This window comes from Ostrea edulis, chromosome 7 (genome assembly GCF_947568905.1).
Source record: "Ostrea edulis chromosome 7, xbOstEdul1.1, whole genome shotgun sequence".
NCBI classification, from domain to species: Eukaryota; Metazoa; Mollusca; class Bivalvia; order Ostreida; family Ostreidae; genus Ostrea; species Ostrea edulis.
In genome coordinates, this window is record NC_079170.1 from 68,871,056 (window position 1) to 68,891,111 (window position 20,056).

At 36.5% G+C, this 20,056-nt stretch overlaps 1 protein-coding gene across 1 annotated transcript in view; it reads right to left on the reverse strand.

Moving 5' to 3' along the window:
* Nucleotides 1–16,144: 16,144 nt before the first annotated feature.
* LOC125653801 (ADP-sugar pyrophosphatase-like) overlaps nt 16,145–20,056 on the reverse strand; it is a 29,373-nt gene continuing 25,461 nt past the window's right edge. Inside the window, exons 8-10 of the mRNA XM_048883421.2 lie at nt 18,792–18,800; nt 16,401–16,454; nt 16,145–16,311 (exon numbers count right to left, since the gene is read on the reverse strand). Coding sequence (XP_048739378.2) covers nt 16,235–16,311; nt 16,401–16,454; nt 18,792–18,800 — 140 coding nt within the window. The 3' untranslated portion in view covers nt 16,145–16,234. The remainder of the gene's footprint in view (nt 16,312–16,400; nt 16,455–18,791; nt 18,801–20,056) is intronic.

A 20,056-nucleotide genomic window follows, 5' to 3' on the forward strand; every position in this document is an offset into this window, starting at 1 on the left:
TTTTTTAAGAAGTAGCGACAAACCCTTTGCACTTAATGATGTGTTGTTGCCCATTACACTGTGTCAAATATGTTTTCAATATTGCCCCATGCAAACTGAAAACACACAGTTTCAAATGATATTTTTTCTGATGCAACCAGTGGAAGGTAGACTTCTCTTCAAGCTGCCTCCTCCCCACCTCATGGATAACACAGTGTAGCGGACAGTATAGAGAGAACTTATTGAATATCAGCTTTTCTGGCTCAGTGGTTCTTGAGAAGATTTTTAAAGATTTATCCTATATACTTGTATGTAAAACTTTGATCCCATATGGTGACCCCATCCAACTCCAGAGGGCTATGATTTGAACAACTTGAATCTGCACTATGTCAGGAAAATTTCATGTAAATTTCAGCTTTTCTGGTCCAGTGGTTCTTGAGAAGATTTTTAAATGACCCCACCCTATTTTTGCATTTTGTGATTATCTCCCCTTTGAAAGGGACATAGCCCTTCATTTGAACAAACTTGAAAGCCCTTTATCCAAGGATGCTTTGTGACAAGTTTGGTTGAAATTGGCCCAGCGGTTCTTGAGAAGAAGTCGAAAATGTGAAAAGTTTATGACGCCGACGACGATGACAACGGACAAATTTTAATAAGAAAAGCTCACTTGAGCCTTTGGCTCAGGTGAGCTAAAAAATAATCCCCTTTTGCAAAATCACAGAACGGTACACCAAAATTCGATTAAATTTTTTTTTATCATAAAAAAGTAATTCAAATGGCTTCGAAGTTTTGTTTATAACGAATTCCTGCGTCGGAGAAAATCTCTTCGGATGGCGCTTAAGTTCTTACAAGACAATTGAATCCGTTCTCAGAAAACTGTACACGTATGATTCTCATAAAGATATATGATTTAACGGAAGCTGATAGGTGCCAGGGTCTATAATTAATAATTATTCATTTAACTGGCGGACGCCACTTAATTTATCTGGCGACCGCCTGTTAATTTATGTGGCGGTCGCAATATAGATTAACTGGCGGCCACCACTTGATTTAACTGGCGACCGCCACATAAATTAACTGGCGACTGCCACTTAATTTAAATGGCGGTCGCCAATTATTCAACTCTCTCTCTCTCTCTCTCAAAAGGAAAGGGGTGCAATCCCTGTTATCTCCCTCTCCAATACTTAGTAATTTATATGTGATATACAATTAAGAGCATTGTTTTTCGATAGTGCTGTTGATTTACATAGTTATATAAATGTTCACGATATCAAAATTTCGACAGATTCGCGCAGGAGCATATCTTCATGTGTACTTAATATACAAATACATCAGGCACGTAGAACCAGGGGGCTGACCCTTTCACTTTTTTGACAACGTTCACATTCTGTTATTTTGATATGCAAACTAAGTTATTTTCACATGTGAAATAAGATTAATTGGCAGCTATGCCCCCACCCCACCCTTTTGGTGGTAGTAATGAATGGTAAAAATGTAATAATGAATGGACTGATGAATTGAAGGACGAACGGAGCCCCCTCCCTCCAATTTAGGAGTATGAATTTTGGGGAAAGAGACATTCTTTTAAGGTTCCTTGTCGGGTTGTTAACAATTGTAGAAGACAATTTCTCCTCGACTGTCCCTACACTTTGGAAAACGATGCGGCGTGTTTGCGTTCTATTCTAAATCTTTCCAAAATAATCACTCAGCATGCTCTTAATTGTATATCACCAACATATTACTAAGTATTGGAGAGGGAGATTACAGTGATTGCACCCCTTTCATTGAGAGAGAGAGAGAGAGAGAGAGAGCGATAGAGAGAGAGAGAGAGAGTTGAATAACTGGTGGCCGCCATATAAATGATGAAGTGGCAGCCACCAGTTAAATTAAGTGGCGGCCGCGAGTTAAATGGATATTAATTTTATACCCTTGCACCTAACGGCTTTCGTATGATTTAGCATGAACTCCATGATTTTTATGCATGTAAGTTACATTCTTTTTTTCCTTTCTTTCTTACTTTCATCCTGACTTTGTATAACTTGTTCTCATTTACCTAACATTATAATGGTTTTGAGGTGAATTATTGAACTCAATTATGAAATTCATGTAAAAATTATGCCTGGAGCGTGGAATTGTTACCAACACTTATCAGTGCAATAGTGTATGGTGGTTTATGTATCATATGATATACACATGCATTATAGAGCCTGACAGGGAATTTACAAAGAGATTTTACCTACACAAAGGACTGTGATTATCGTAATGGCATGGGAGTTTACTTTGGAGATCTTCAAGCTGAATCAGTTCTTAATTAACATCATCAAGACTTCTGATTCTTACGACAAACCCTTTTTAAACATGCATACACGTTTATTAGAAATAACCCGATCAATCGGTTACAATTTTTTAAATCGGTTAGCATTTTTCAACCGAGTAATCGGGTTAGCCGGTTAATCGTTGCCATCCATAGTATTTCACTCATCCGTTCCCACCTTTATATACCAACTAGGCTCGCGTTTTGGATACCGTCCCGCACGAACAATATCTCGTACAAACAAGAATTACGAAAATCCGGAATTATCGGGGCTATGTGAAATTAAATATCACTTGTGAATGGTATTACATGGAATTGGTATTACACGATGAGCAGGGCTATATGGAATTGATATTACACGATGAGCAGGGCTATATGGAATTGTATCACACTTCGCTATTTAACTGGGGACATGGACCCGTCGACAGGGCGTGCTTACTCTTCCTAGACACCTGATCCCACCTCTGGTATATCCAGGGGTTCGTATTTGTCCAACTGTCAATTTTGTATTGCTTATATGAGTTATAAGATTGATCACTGTTTGTTATCTCCACCTTTCATGGAATATATCTGACAGTATATATAAATAGTATTAAAGGGAAATGACGGGAAATGTTTATTTAGAAAAGCGGATAAAACCTGTGAAATGAGAAAACACCATACTAAGAAGAATAAGCCGGAAATAAGTGCCTATTTTTGTTTTCTAAAACTTTTAATTCATATTTTCTAAGAGTATTTATAAATTTAGAAATCATTTCTCCTTCTGAACATATTTAATGGATGGTGTTTTTTTTTTTAGAAGAATAAGCTGACAATCAGTACATATTTTACTGTAGTACTTTTTTCTTCGAATCAATTCTTTCTACGTGTATTTATGATTTCGTCTTTTGAAATTGAACCCAGCCATTCTAGTCTTCGTGTTGTTGTTGTAAGTGGCATGCTATTCTATGTGAATTACAGGACGTAATGGTGTCTTTTCACTTAGCTAAAATTCTGAAATCTTTACGGGTGACTGGTATGAGCTAGCATATTACATACTACACATCTATTACTGAACCCTATCCAGTTGAAAAATATTTTGTTAATTCAAATTTTGACAGGGTTTGGCAGGGAGGATTAATTAATCAAAAAGTTCAAAAATCTGCATGATTTTACAGTTTTTGTTTCATCAAATATGTTATCTATTTTCATACTCCTATACGTGTGATTTATGATACAAAGAGTTGAGAGTTGGACTAGTTTATATGTTGTAATTAATTAATTTGGTTGATATATGTTTCCAAACGGAACACTGATTCTTAAAAAAAGCTTAAATCAATTTACTCAAAATTTTGTATAAAAATAATAGCCAACAATTTGAAAATCTGATCTAATCACCAAACTTTTTAAAGTTCCATTTTAGATTTTAATACAGTACTTTGGGAATTATTTGAAGTCTTAGAAATTTACATTACTCTTAATATGTCCTTTTAAACTCTCAAAACTTATGAATTTTTTCGTATATCAGGTGCAAAAAGGTCAGTGTTTCTCTTTATTACTTGTTTTAAACTTGTTTTGTAAGCTGTATTGTCAGAAGACATGGTTATGTATCTATTTTGTGTAATGATTGGTTTAAGTTGCTTACGTTGTGTTGACACCAACAGACAAAAATCAAGTTTAATTGAATAAATCTCGAGTCAATTTTAAGTGCAAAAAGGTCATGTTTAGAACACTGTAGCTCCATAATGAGCATTGTGACCCGAGTTTGTCTTTTTAATTTCCTAATTCTCCTCCAATGTAGAAATCAAAAATACACTTCCCCAAAAAATTGACATTACTCCAAATCTCAGACCTGTGCGAATCTTTTTAACAAGAAAATGTTACATACCTCAGATTTATCATCTTTTTCAATGTTGGACCAATGTCCTGATCGTGACAGATAAAAAGGTGAAGATAACGAACAGTGATCAATCTCATAACTCCTATAAAGGTAAAGATAACGAACAGTGATCAATCTCATAACTCCTATAAAGGTAAAGATAACGAACAGTGATCAATCTCATAACTCCTATAAAGGTAAAGATAACGAACAGTGATCAATCTCATAACTCCTATAAAGGTAAAGATAACGAACAGTGATCAATCTCATAACTCCTATAAAGGTAAAGATAACGAACAGTGATCAATCTCATAACTCCTATAAAGGTGAATATAACGAACAGTGATCAATCTCATAACTCCTATAAAGGTAAAGATAACTAACAGTGATCAATCTCATAACTCCTATAAAGGTAAAGATAACTAACAGTGATCAATCTAATAACTCCTATAAAGGTGAATATAACGAACAGTGATCAATCTCATAACTCCTATAAAGGTAAAGATAACTAACAGTGATCAATCTAATAACTCCTATAAAGGTGAATATAACGAACAGTGATCAATCTCATAACTCCTATAAAGGTAAAGATAACGAACAGTGATCAATCTAATAACTCCTATAAAGGTAAAGATAACTAACAGTGATCAATCTAATAACTCCTATAAAGGTGAAGATAACGAACAGTGATCAATCTCATTACTCCTATAAAGGTGAAGATAACGAACAGTGATCATCTCATTACTCCGATAAAGTTGAAGATAACGAACAGTGATCAATCTCATAACTCCTATAATACAAAATAAAGAGTGGAGTAAACACGGATCAGGTGTCTAGGAGGAGTAAGCATCCCCTGTCAACCGGTGTGTGTCTATCATATCCTATTACCAATCTAACATTAGGACTTCTTAGACTGCATGCTGATGTGTTAGATTAAAGCTGACATGAATTAATAAATATAGTATAATTCTATATGTCCGCCATATTTCTCTGCTAATCCGCCATATTAGTTGGAATTTCTATTGTTATATGTATCAGGGTTCGCATGGTATATAAGGGGACGAGCTTTGCTACGCTTCACTTCACATCAGTGTCTTCGATTTACCTATGTAGGTAGCTTCGACAGATAACACGTACATCTCCGATACTAATTTATAGGACCTCAAGAAGAAATGAAATCACGTTTTGGAACACCACGGAGTGCTCAAAATTATAATAAACATATCATACAGTAGTAAATCATTCTAAATATATATATTTGGATAAATATATATATAATGTCTTTTCTTTACGTGAACGTGCGTACATTTGCAGTAAATAAGTCACAACTATACAAAAATGCGGAGAAATATTTCATCTTTTATCTATTGATAAAATGGAATAAGCAAAGAGTATACAATCTATACCATTCACAATTACTTCAAGTAAAAGGCAAAGACATAAATACTACTGTACTTATAAAAATGGCATGCATGCTCGCCATGAAAACGCATCGAATGCGGACGACTATTTACCTGGGCCTACTCGTAATATCTGTAAAGGACCGGAGATGTACGTGTACATTTGTCGAAAATACCCTAAGTAGTAGTAAAACTCCCTTTATTTGCATAATCCATGAAACAAAACGATAAACTCCATTTGCATTCCAACAGTAAACAACATTGTCCATTGTACAGACTGCGACACACTTAGCCCGTGCCGATCAGCTATCTTCAATCAGAGGAAGTATCAGAGTAGAATAGTTACCCTGTATTGTGCATGAATCCTTCTACCATATGATTTACTGGTCAGAGTATTGCAGATTTATAAATCAGGAAATCATTTAGGTACATAAATTTGCATATACAACACTGTATGAGTGTATGGGATGAGAGAGAGAGAGAGAGAGAGAGAGAGAGAGAGAGAGAGAGAGAGAGAGAGAGAGAGAATCTTGTAATAATCGAGCTCTTATCAAGACAAATGATATCGTTAATTCAATAAAAAGAGAACAGTACTAGTAACTCAATATTGCTCTCATTAATTGATAATACAGATTTATTTGATTCATTTAAAGCACGCAATAATTAAAAATTAAACATATTTTTAAATAATGTTATTTTCAATTACTTCATTTTATGCTAATTTGGCGCTCAATAGATCTTATATATCTATGCCATTTTGCGTTATTACATTCTGCGTCGAACTCGACGCAAATTGTACTAATACAAAATGTAATAATCGAGTATATCATATTATGCGTCGTTATCAAACATCAAGGGGAGAGGACAAGAGTGTCTGTCACCCATCTTTAATAACAATATCCATTTTTTGTTAGTTTGTAATACAAATAAAAGATACATTGAGTGACAACCCCTCCCCCACTTACCCCAGCTTGAAAGTTCTGATATAATAGTAGAAGACACACACCACCACCAATTAAGAAAATGAGGCACTCATAGTAGAGGACTCTAACCATCCCATCCGACCCTCAACGATTGAAGAAAATGAAGTGTAGGGGGGAATTATTGAGGCAGTCAAAGTAAAAGACTCTTTAACCCTTCACCCCCACATTAGAACTTTGAACATCGGACAAAACATCTTGGTTTGTTTGGGTGTTTTGTTTTATTTTATTGCTGTTTTCCTCATCTTTTTTAATTCTTATTTTGAATGGCAAGAAATTTTGAAGAATCCAATTTTCCATTTTTTCCCCTGTTGCCCCCCCCCCCCCTGAAAAATGACGATACATCTATGGTTATTACATGTACATTTTGCTTTGCAACACATGCATGTATACTAATTGTATGGTACATGTAGAATTGCACCCTTTACCAAGTTTTCCTTCATTTACACAGTGTAAGGAATGGTAAACCAAAATCACAAAACAAAATGCATAAAGACCAAGATATTTTCAAGCGTAGGAACTTCATTCATGAATACATAAATACATGTATTCAGAAAAATCGAATGCATGCATTTGTGTGTTTTAACGTTTCTGTAACATGCCATAATGATTACTTTGAGGCTTGAGTGTAATTGATTCATAAATATTTTCATTTCGTAGATCTGGCGCAATGGCCATACCGCTGTACGTAGAAATTTCAAATTCAAATGTATTCGATAAGATGTTAGTATGCATAAATCAGTAAAATTCGTGTTGAGGTTTTATTTGATATGATAGAATGTCAATATACTGTAATGCATTAGTAGGATATGCAGAAGGCAAGAGTATAAACATTTTCTTTTTTCATTATCAGTATCAATATCTATATGATCACGAAAAAACATTAAATAATTTATATCCGGATTCATTTATACCGATTTAGATATCAATAAAAACAAAGCTGCATAGTTTGGGAGAGGGGTTTCTAATGAGTCTGATGAAATTAAAAGAAGGAACCCAACATTTGCATTCAAACTAGATGTACTTCAACATGAATTCATTTCTGCTCTGACTGAATGCATGATTCTAAATTCGGGAACGAATCTTGCATACAAAATAATTAATAGGGGAACACATAAATTCGAGCTCCTTTGGAATTTAATGAAATGTAGATATGCACCTTTCTTTCAACACGAATTGATATGTTGTTTCAGGCACGAAAACAGGGGGTTGGGGTGGGCAGGAAGGCTGGTCTGCTATCCCCACTTTTTTTGACAATTTACTTTTCCCCCGTTATTCTAACATACACAGTCAGTATTGTCGACAGTTCAAACTAATATTTTTTTTAAAAATTTGTAATGAATTCAATTATAAGCATGAACTCCTGTAAGTTTCCAATATATTGTCAATCACAAATTGTTAAATAGCTGGAAATTTTTAATGCTTGTAAGCTTACATTTATGTAAGTGATCAATTTTCTTTCCTTCTGTGAAATGATATATTATAAATCGAAGTAGGACGGTCTCTCTCTCTCTCTCTCTCTCTCTCTCTCTCTCTCTCTCTCTCTCTCAATTAATATGGACATACAGAGACCGTAAATAATTATGTGGTTCCAAAAGAGACAACAAAACTATATTTTCGTTTCGAAATTTCCTTTCATATGTGTCTTTGTGTATAATGAACTGTTTATTATGGATTGCAAATGTAATACACGCATTTGCACACAGATGTATATTTTCGATCATTATTCCCTTATTTGTATATCCAAGTTTGTTTATGATCATCGACAAATTTTGAATTGCGCACGCAATATATCCAACCAGATATTAGATTCCCGATTTCTATAAACTGCAAAACCTCGACCAGACAAGCATTCAATACAGGAAAAAATTTCGACTCTGACATCTCCCCTGATTGAAGACACCCTGTTTGGCACGGGTGAAGTGTGTCGCAGTCTGTATAATGGAATGACAACGTGTTGTAAAGTTCTAACGAGATACAAATCGAGTTTATCCTTTTGTTTCGTGGATTTATCAGAATAAAGAGAATCTAATATTTTCGGTAAGTGCACATCTCCGATACCTGTTGAATAGACTCCCGTATTTGATACTTTTTTGGCGATTATACCTTGTGCATTGCATATTATGCATATGGCATGCACCTTTATTTTGCAAGAATTGATATAAATAATATATTTTATGCTCTTTGCCTATTCCATTCTATCAGTATGTAATTGGCAAATGATTTATCCGCATTTATTTCATTAGAAAATGCAAATACTTGCATGCACCTGCAAGTATGCAAGAAAAGCTTTTTTCTTTTCTTTTTTTGTTTTGTTTTTTGTTTTTTTGCATTTTTGTCTAACTTATCTAAACTTCCAGAATGTTGCATTAGTAAACAATCAATATTTTGTAATTTTGAGCAAAGCATAATGTTTTAAAATGTTATTTTATTTGTTTCTCATTCCCTATATATTTCTATCGGAGGTGTGCACTGGTCGAGTCCACCTAGAAAAATCACTCAGGTGTGACAATCACATTTGGGGTATATACGGGAAGAGTAAATTAGGCTACCTGAAAGAAATATGGCGGATAAGATGAGAAAGGTGTACGTATTTATTAATTCATGTCAGCTTTAACATGTGCTGTTTCATTACACAGATTTATAATAACTAGTAATCCCATCACATACCATGGAATTATTCAAATTCGTGTGGATTAATTTTCGTGGATTAAGATTTTATAATTTTCGTGAATTGTTGAGATTTTGCAGTTTTGTTACTTGTAGGAAGTAATTTCGTGGATTGTTGGGATTTTACAGTTTTGCTAGGAGGTAATTTCGTGGACTGCTGAGATTGTACAGTTTCGGGGATTGTTAGAATTTTACAGTTTTGTTTGGAAGTACTTTCGAAAATTGTTGAAATTCATGGGGTAAAAGTATCCACGAAAATTGAGACCCCACGAAATATAACGATACACATTGTCAAATGCATATATCGTATCAGATAACAAAATCCACATAAACAGTCATTCGTTTAATCATTGGTTGTTTGCCTGCTTGACGTCCCGTCGAGAGGTTTTCATTTATATTGAGAGGTCAACAGTTGTAGGTGAACTACCATCATTTATAGGTGTATGCTTAGTGCTTACGTCCGTAGCAGTGAGGGCTCTTTAACGTGCCTACGCCTGTCACGACCTTCGTTTTATAAGGTCACATCTCTCAAAATCTTCATTAACCCGAACAAGTAATCCTCCAAGTAGAGAAAGAAATCTTTCAATTAAAGTTAAATCAATCACCAATTGATTTCCGCTTTTAAGAAAATACGTACTAATCCCAGAGAGGTGCAAGATTCCCGGATTAATTGTGCGTTTTTCTTCAGTAAGGGCCAACAGAAAAATCGATATGCGAGTCTGAAAGCAATTATTTCTTTGAAATACTTCCCTTTTAAAAGTCCAACAAACGTGCTCACCAAATGACTTTCCTACAGCGATGTGTCTTCAGGGGAACAAGTGACATCCGGTGTTCCAGTCTCTACATGTATATCAATCTTGCTATGATAGTTGTTCGTCATAATTTGATACATCGACAGGTATCATTTCTAGTTCTAAGGTAACCTTGGTGTAACATTGGGGAAATCTGTGTAGTCACGCACATCAGCCGTGTTTAAGAAACACATTACACATCGTTATGATCAGATTGATTTTGTCATATTGCTACACGCATTGAATTTCGAGATATATCGCTTTCTCTCCGTCAAATCTCAGGATCGATATTCATGCATCTTCAATCAACTGTGTTGAACTGTATAGTTTTCCTTTACAGTATTTACCATACCAGGGGATATCGCACGCTCACACAAAGATATATATACATAGGTGATGGAGATAATTACCGAGTTCTTCTAATCTTTTAGCTGCAAGTTCTTCGTTAGTAACTTTAATTAAATGGTATGTTATTTTGTATTTGATAGGTCACAAGAGTTGAAAAGAAGATATTGATAACTGTCGGTAACAACTTTCTATAGTAAATGCGGTTGTAATAAGCTTGAAAGTTAAAGCTCTCAATATAATATTTACATGTAAATTACGTTTCCAATCTCAAGGAACCATACCTCTCATTTCACATTAAACACAATGTGGATACCAAAAACGGTATTGATTCCGTATGGATGAAAGGCGAAGATAACGGACATTGATCAATCTCAGAACTCCTAAAAGCAGTACAAAATAGATAGTCGGGCAAACACCGACCCCTGGACACACCAGAGGTGGGATTAGGTGCCTAGGAGGAGTAAGCATCCCATGTGGACCGGTCAACAGGGGATGCTTACTCCTTCTAGGCACCTGATCCCACCTCTGGTGTGTCCAGGGGTCCATGTTTGCCCGACTATCTATTTTTTATTGCTTATAGGAGTTATGAGATTGATCACTGTTCGTTATCTTCACCTTACATTAATGACAAACTAATAACTCAACTATATGACAAACGGGATTATTTCAGCTTCTCCATCGTCAGCTTCCCATATTTATGTAGCAATATTCCATTATCACCTGCATCTTTATACCTCTCAACTGATTCGATACGCATGAGCTTGTTCTGCGTATGGCCAGTTTTTAAATCGAGGCAAGCTACTGACAAACAAGTTGATGGTACAGGGGTTTCAACAGTCTCGATTGAAGTCATCATTTGGCACTTTTCATGGTCGTTATAACCATCTAGTTTGTCAATACAACCTATCATTGGGTCAAATGCTGCCTGACGTGTATCATACCGATTGTTAGGCCGTTCTTCGCACGCTGATTTTGATTACGGATAACTCCATTTCGACAGGGGATGCTTACTCCTCCTAGGCACCTGATCCCACCTCAGGTGTGTTCAGGGGTCCGTGTTTGCCTGACAATTTATTTTGTATTGCTTATAGGAATTATGAGATTGATCACTGTTCGTTATCTTCACCTTTCATAGGCTACATGAGAAATGTGTTTTGGTTCCAGCTGACCCATCTTGTAATAACGTTGTCTTTGTTTGTAAGGCTCATTATTACAACTGTATTTTAAACGAACTTGGCATAAACTCCACTTTTGGGTATCGCACTTATATTCCAACTGCCCTTTCAAAACATGCAATTCTTCAAAACCATGCTTCAGTTTTAGGCACATTTGGTTTCCCAGTCAATGGATCGAATGGATATGAGTTACCGTACCTATACTTGATTCCTAAACTACATAAAACCCCTAAAAAGATATATTGCTGGATCTAGTAAGTGCTCTACCAAGCCCCTATCTTTCCTCCTGATGGAAATATTAACAGCTATGAAGGAGAAACTTCAAACTTCCTGTGCGACTACATATGCCAGAAGTTGTGTTAATCAAATGTGGATTCTAAAAAATTCTAAAGAACTTTTAGCCAACTTAAAATCGCAAATTTTTCTCAGATCAACATCACAACCTATGACTTTTCAACACTATACAAAACCATTCCTCATCATAAATTAAAGACGTGAATGAAATCATAGACAGTTGCTTCTTCAACAAAAATGGAAAACAGAAATATACATACCAAGTGATCAGTCATCCTAAAAATTACTTTGTTAAACACCACTCTGATTCCACGCACAAGTACTCTGAAGTTGAAATAAAAAATATGCTAGAGTTCCTCATTGACAATCTCTTCGTGGTCTTTGGTGATCAGGTCTTCCAACAGTCTATTGGAATTCCCATGGGCACGAATTGAGCTTCCTTGTTAGCTGACCTGTTTCTATATCCATATGAAGCAGAATTTATTCAGAAACTTCTACGTGAGAAGAAATAATCTCTCGCTGTGGCCTTCAATTCGAAAATCTCTCGCTGTGGCCTTCAATTCGACACGTAGATATATCAACGTTTTCTCTATTAACAGTACCTTTCATTCATATGTCCATTCGATATAACCCTGCGAGCTCAATATAAAAGGCATCACAAAGTCGTCCACTTCTGTTTCATACTTTGATATTTTATTGAAAGTAGATATTAATAGCAAACTAACAACTCAACTTAAGGTAGCTCACTACACTAAAGCTTATATTCTGTATGATACCACGTCACAATATGGTGATGTAAATGTTTTGTGAAATTATTTGTATCGATTGATTTGTTTGTCTATCATCGTAGCTCAGTGGTTAAATCATTTGGCTGGTGAACCGCAGACCGAGTTCAAATCCCACAGTCTTCTGTTCACATGCCAGAGTTTACCCAACTCTCTATTTTGTATTGCTTATAGGAGTCATGAGATTGATCACTGTTCTTATCTTCACCTTCTTTATCTTTCATACAATAATCAACAAGGTTTAAAGTGATTGCTAACTAAACATGTCTCCGCAGACAGAGGGATTTTACAAGGAATTTTTATATAGAGAGGAAACAGCGGAAAAAAGAAATAAGACTTTGATCATGTGCAGAGAAAGATGCGCCTTAAATCGAATGTTTCGATGAGAGGTGGATGTATAGAACTCTTCAAGAGGTGGATCTATATCCCTCTAAAAGAGGTGGATCTATATCCCCCTATAGGAGGTGGATCTACAATATTGATAAGAGTTAGATTTATGCAATTCCAGTGTCTGAGTGAACAACTAAAATACCTTGTCGTACAATCACTGCCACCCCAGAAGATTGAACTCGGGTCGCAGCAATGAGAAGTACTACGCTACTAGGGCACCCCGGGTGCAATGTTATAACCCCTGCACCTTTGTTTTGATGAAATAATAAAACTTCAGAAAACTGGGAAGTTGAGACAACTCTTGTATGAGCCGCTCATGAAAATTGCACGACCCTGAATTCATCCGTTACATGACGTCACTATTACACAACTTTGTTTACATCCGTAATAGTGGGAAACAGAAAGTTTATATGCAAGGTGAAGATAACGAACAGTGATCAATCTCATAAATCCTATAAGCAATACAAAATAGATAGTTGGGCAAACACGGACCCCTGGACACACCATAGGTGGGATCAGGTGCCTAGGAGGAGTAAGCATCCCCTGTTGACCGGTCGCACCCGCCGTGAGCCCTATATCCTGATCAGGTAAACGGAGTTATCCGCAGTTAAAATCAGTGTGCCAAGAACGGCTTAACAATCGGTATGAAACACGTCAGACAACATTTGACCCAATGCGAGGTTGTATTGACGAATTAGATCGTTATAACGACCATAGAATTTGCGAAATGCTGACTTCAATCGAGACTGTTGAAATCCCTGTACCATCAACTTGTCTGTCAGTAGCTTACCTCGATTTAAAAACTGACTATACCCAGAACAAGCTCTTGCATATCGAATCAGTTGAGATATATAAATACCATATGCAGGTGATAATGGAATATTGCTATACAAATATGGGAAATTGACGATGGAGAAGCTGAAATCATCCCGCTTGTCATACAGCTGAGTTGTCAGTTTGCCGTTAATGTCTACTTTCAATAAAATATCTAAATATGAAGCAGAAGTGAACGACTCTGTGGTGTCCTTTATTTCGAGCTCACAGGGATATATCAAATCGACATATGAATGAAAGCTATCATTGTTAATAGGAAAAACGTCATCGATATATCTAAAAGTCGAATTGAAGGTCACAGCGAGAGATTTTTTCTTCTCACGTAGAAGTTTTTGAATAAATTCTGCTTCATATAAATATAAAAACAGGTCAGCTAACAAAGGAGCACAATTCGTGCCCATGGGAATTCCAACAGACTGTTGGAAGACCTGATGACCAAAGACCACGAAGATATTATCAATGAGGAACTCTAGCATATTTTTTATTTCAACTTCAGAGTACTTGTGCGTGGAATCAGAGTGGTGTTTAACAAAGTAAGTCCAAACACTTTAAAAGTAAACCAGCCTTAGAGTCATCGGAACATCGCCGCTTTTCATTATTTCACAGAATTTTTTTTAAGTGCACCAGCACATGAAAAATCAAACACACAAGAGTGGCAGTCTGAGTGATCTGCCCCTCATTCACGTTTTCAAGGTGTTTAATGGTTTTAAACGCATCATAGGCACACACATTGGAAATCAAGAGGCATTGACAACCCGTAGAGACAGAGAATCTGGTAATCTGAGCTTGATTTCCAATCTTGTTAAAGTGTTCTTCTCTTCTTTTTGTTTTTCATCTTCTACGTAGTAGTTACCCTATGTAATATTGTTAGTTATGTGCAGATACCCGATGGGCGTGGTCGTAATGACAGAAGGGAGCGTAGCTCCCGAGTGTCATGACCACGCCCATCGGGTATCTGCACATAATCAACAATATTATATGGGGTAAGTGACTTGTACCATAGTTTACTATTATTCATTATATTTTATTATAGCTTTCGGAAGCACGGTCACCTGTTTACAATATGGTGCTATTTTTGTATATTTTTTCGTCTTTACATTACACTTTGTACACCATATATTTCTATCAAAGTGACTTTCTATCACCGAAAAATTTATGAACATTGTTTTTTAAAACCCGTATAAATGTTTGGACTGTAGGTTTTGATATTTTTTCCCCTCACATTTACTCATTCTCCGACTTCTAATACCGGTATTTGTTTCAAAGAATTGAAATTAAATACAATTAAAATTCTAAGAACCCAAATTTGTGCCTTTTTCTGTTTAAAAATTAAGAAACATATTTAATTGATGATGGTATTTACTCTTTTAAAAATCCTATTTGATAACCTTCATTGTAATACACGTACATATTTAGACTAAATTGGCTGAAAAACATTTACATGTTTATACAATAGATTATAAAAATCGGGGAAACATAAGCGAAAAAATAATAATTAAGAATTGTAAGCCGCGAAACCATAAAAGAAACATGACAAGTCTGATTAGCCGCCGCTGTTCACTCTGTCCTTAAAACAAGTTGATCTCTCAAACATTCTTATTACGTGATTGGGTCTTTTATGAAACTTATTATAAATGAGGGCCTCCGTGGCCGAGTGGTTAGAACATTGCGCTCAAAATCATACGGACTCTCACCTCTGTCGGCGCGGGTTCGAATCCCGCTCGCGCCGGTAAGTGAGAAAGTTCCCCAGTTTACTTTCGGAAGGTCGGTGGTCTCTTCCCAGGTACATTGTATTTGGGTTCTCTCTTCCACCATTAAAAACTGGGCGCCACCATATAACTGAAAAAATGTTGAGTGTGGCGGAAAACATAAAAAAAAAAAAAAAATTATAAATGATATCCCTATTTCTACGTACAAGTGTTTCTCGACTTGAGGAGAATTTGGAAATAGAACGATATCATATCAAAGGGGCATAACTCACAAATTTTTGAATCAGAATTTCCTGGGAATATGCACATCTACACATCGTGTCCTTATTAACTACAAAGTTTCACGAAATTCCGTTGAGCGGTCTCAGAGGAGTTAAATTGCGCTGATGAGCCGTCTCAGAGTTGCGCTGACAAAAAAAAAAGGGGATTGGCGGACGGATCAATAACATTATACCCTCCATGAGTTCATTGTTTATACGTAATGTCAAACTTTCCCAACATTTTCTATTAGTAAACCAATTAGCCTCCTTAAAAGGTCTGTATTTGGATATTCTCGACTTCATTTACAAATGTCAGTTGCCTTCCATCATAATTAACCCTATATCAATAACAAGAAGAGTATGTTATATTTATTGACAAGATTAATTGTGTTACATAGCATATGGATAAAAGACTTTACAATATTCAATACAAGTATCTATAGTTGACTAAGACGTCTTTGGTTGCAAACCCAAGGCGTAGGAATATACCCGAGAATCAACACTGTATCCCATTTCCGAATATTCTAGAAAAAGAAATTATAGTTAAATTATTGTATAAACATTCAGTTTTGAAACATATCGGTAAATTCTTACATGCGTATCGATTGCTCACCGTCCAGTCTCTGAAGAAGGACGTCCAGCGGAACAGGTACAACTTCTATAAACTCTGAATAAAACATAACGGGTCATAACGGTCAACTGAGTATCACACGACAAACATACTGACTAGGAAGCTAATTCTAATTAGATCGTGTAATATCGTCTTGTAACATGCAACCTTTTAGATAAATCAGCCCTTCTGAACACCTCTAATACACTGTAAATACCAATATACAGAGTAGAATAACGTGACACAAGATGAAGATAGATGGAGAAATTTCTAACTATGTGAACAAGGACGATAACTATGTACAAAGTTTGCCTTCTAAATGTTCATCATTAATGAGAAACTATATCTAAAACATTTAACATGTTCACAATGTGATTGATTTAGTCATAAATGAACTACAGGTTCCCGCCCTCACCACACGAGCTATAAATTCCCGCCCTCACCACACAAGCTATAAGTTCCCGCCCTCACCACACAAGCAATAAGTTCCCACCCTCGCCATATGAACTACAGGTTCCCGCCCTCAACACACGAGCTATAAGTTCCCACCCTCGCCATATGAGCTATAAATTCCCGCCCTCACCATACGAGCTATAAATTCCCGCCCTCACCATACGAGCTATAAATTCCCGCCCTCACCATACGAGTTATAAATTCCACACCCTCGCCATATGAGCTACAGGTTCCCGCTTTCACCACACGAGCTATAAATTCCCGCCCTCACCACACGAGTTATAGATTCCCACCCTCGCTCTATGAGCTACATATTCCCGCTCTCCTCAAATATTGCCAGAGAGTATCTTGATCGTTTATTACTGCATACACACTAAGTCTACTTGCTTGTATGCTGTTTTATGTTTCACTGCAGGTTTTTTATCCATAATTAAGCGTAAAGTAAAGTTCCACAAGTTCTGATCACGCACGGCGCTGAGGCCCTAGCAGTGAGAATTTCTCATGTCAACGTCTACACAGAATCTCTGTTTTTAAGATCATAGACCTGTGACCTGTGACTTGTACTGTTGATACCGGGCGTCTCTAGGATCAGTCACAACCCATGTTAGATGTCTTCAGTTTGACGCCATGTCGGGATTAAATATGGGGCCTGGACCTTCCGGTTGCGACGCCGGCGTCCTACATGTAACCAGTATAGACTACGGTTTTTTGGTATGAATATTGATTATATTCCCGACATTAAAGATGAAATCTGGAGATTACATCAGGTTTAAACTGTTAGGGGTCAATGGGCCACGGTGAAGATGATGAAATTATACAAATGTTAACGCACGACGATTGCTGACAGAAAAAGGACGAGGAAGCAATAGGTTACAAGAGATAGAGCAAACAAACATGCGTTCATTTTAGACGCATTACTCAATCATCTTCCCGAGTTGTCTCGCATTTTCCGTGTTCAAGTATAAGCATCCGGCACTTTCAGCATTTCATTCGCGTCAATATCTTTTGAGAAGTTTGATTAAATCGGAACCATAAATATACCACTTTTAAGACGATATACCAATTGACAGTGTCATTGAAAAGTTTGATATTGCTAGGATGCACCACTGTCTAGCTCAGGAGCAGGAGTCATGGGCTAAGTACTTTGTCACCGTTATCACGACAGCTACATGTACTGGTATCAGGCTCCATCGCCAACAGAGACGCGCCTCAATAAAATCATACAAAACCTTATTCAGCAAGAACAACTAAAATAAACAAGAGGTACTGTGAGCAATGCTCACTAAGAATACCCCCGCTTAACCCAATCTCCCAAAGGGTGTTGGTAATAGGTATAAACTACCTCTTTTCTGAGTGTAAAAAACAAATGGCATGACAAACCGAACCATATTGCTACTTCGATGTCCAGTGCGCGTGACCTTTGACCTTTTGACCCCAAAATCGATAGGGAACATCTTCATCCCATGGGTAGTCCATATGTATGATATGGTGACTGTAGGTGGAAAGGATAATGCTTTAGAGCCCGGAAACCATATTGCTACTTCGATGTCCAGTGCGCTTGACCTTTGACCTTTTGACCCCAAAATTGATAGGGAACATCTTCATCCCATGGGTAGTCCATATGTATGATATGGTGACTGTAGGTGGAAAGGATAATGCTTTAAAGCCCGGAAACCATATTGCTACTTCGATGTCCAGTGCGCTTGACCTTTGACCTTTTGACCCCAAAATCGATAGGGAACATCTTCATCCCATGGGTAGTCCATATGTGATATGGTGACGGTAGGTGGAAAGGATAATGCTTTAGAGCCCGGAAACCATTGCGTCTACAGATGGACGGACGGACAGACAGATGGACAACCCGATTCCAGCATACCCCCCCACAACTTGTTGCGGGGGGTATAATTACTGAAACCTATGTTGATGATAAAATGACCCTACCTGATTCGTCTGCTCCCATAGCGTTTTATGAAAGTAAAAGAAAAAGAAGTTTATTCGCAAGCTCTCTTTCCAGCAAGATTACAAACTGAAAATTCAAAAGTGTTCAAATCAAGGGCTACAACCTTATTCCCACGGGAGATTATAACAAGAAGCCCAGAGGCCTTATCGGTTACCGGAGTATCAGTTTAAAGTATCACTATAGTCCCAATGGCTTTGAAATTCAAATAAAAATAATATGTTCTGCATTTCAAAGTTTCAGCAACAGTATAAAAACAAGATGTGTTCTTAAAACTTAAATACACCCCCCCCCCTCCCCCCGAAAGTGCCCAAACTGATGAAAAACTTAACATAACATAAAATATGTAACATTAACACGTCATGCATAATTTGTACTCGTCCTAGAGTCAAAACACAATTAAATCACAATTTTGGTATATATCCTTTTCTGCTTTTTATAAATAGGCATTTAATTTGTATATCGCATCAGCAAACTTAAAGAATTCTTTCAAATGAAGGCCCCACCCTGGAACTAATACCCTTACTCCCTGGGATCATGCAATTTACAAATTTAGTAAAGGACTACCTACTCATTCTAAATATCTATTTAATATCAATAGCATTAAAGAAGATATCATTTTAAGTCTAATGTACACACATTTTCAGTTAATTTATACACATCTAATGTACACACATTCTCAGTTAATCTACACACGTCTAATGTACACACATTCTCAGTTAATCTACACACATCTAATGTACACACATTCTCAGTTAATCTACAGACATCTAATGTACACACATTCTCAGTTAATCTACACATGTTTAATGTACACACATTCTCAGTTAATCTACACATGTTTAATGTACACACATTCTCAGTTAATCTACACACGTCTAATGTACGCACATTCTCAGTTAATCTACACATGTCTAATGTACACACATTCTCAGTTAATCTACACACATCTAATGTACACACATTCTCAGTTAATCTACACACATCTAATGTACACACATTCTCAGTTAATCTACACACGTCTAATGTACACACATTCTCAGTTAATCTACACATGTCTAATGTACACACATTCTCAGTTAATCTACACATATCTAATGTACACACATTCTCAGTTAATCTACACATGTCTAATGTACACACATTCTCAGTTAATCTACACACGTCTAATGTACACACATTCTCAGTTAATCTACACACATTGAATGTACACACATTCTCAGTTAATTTACACACATCTAATGTACAC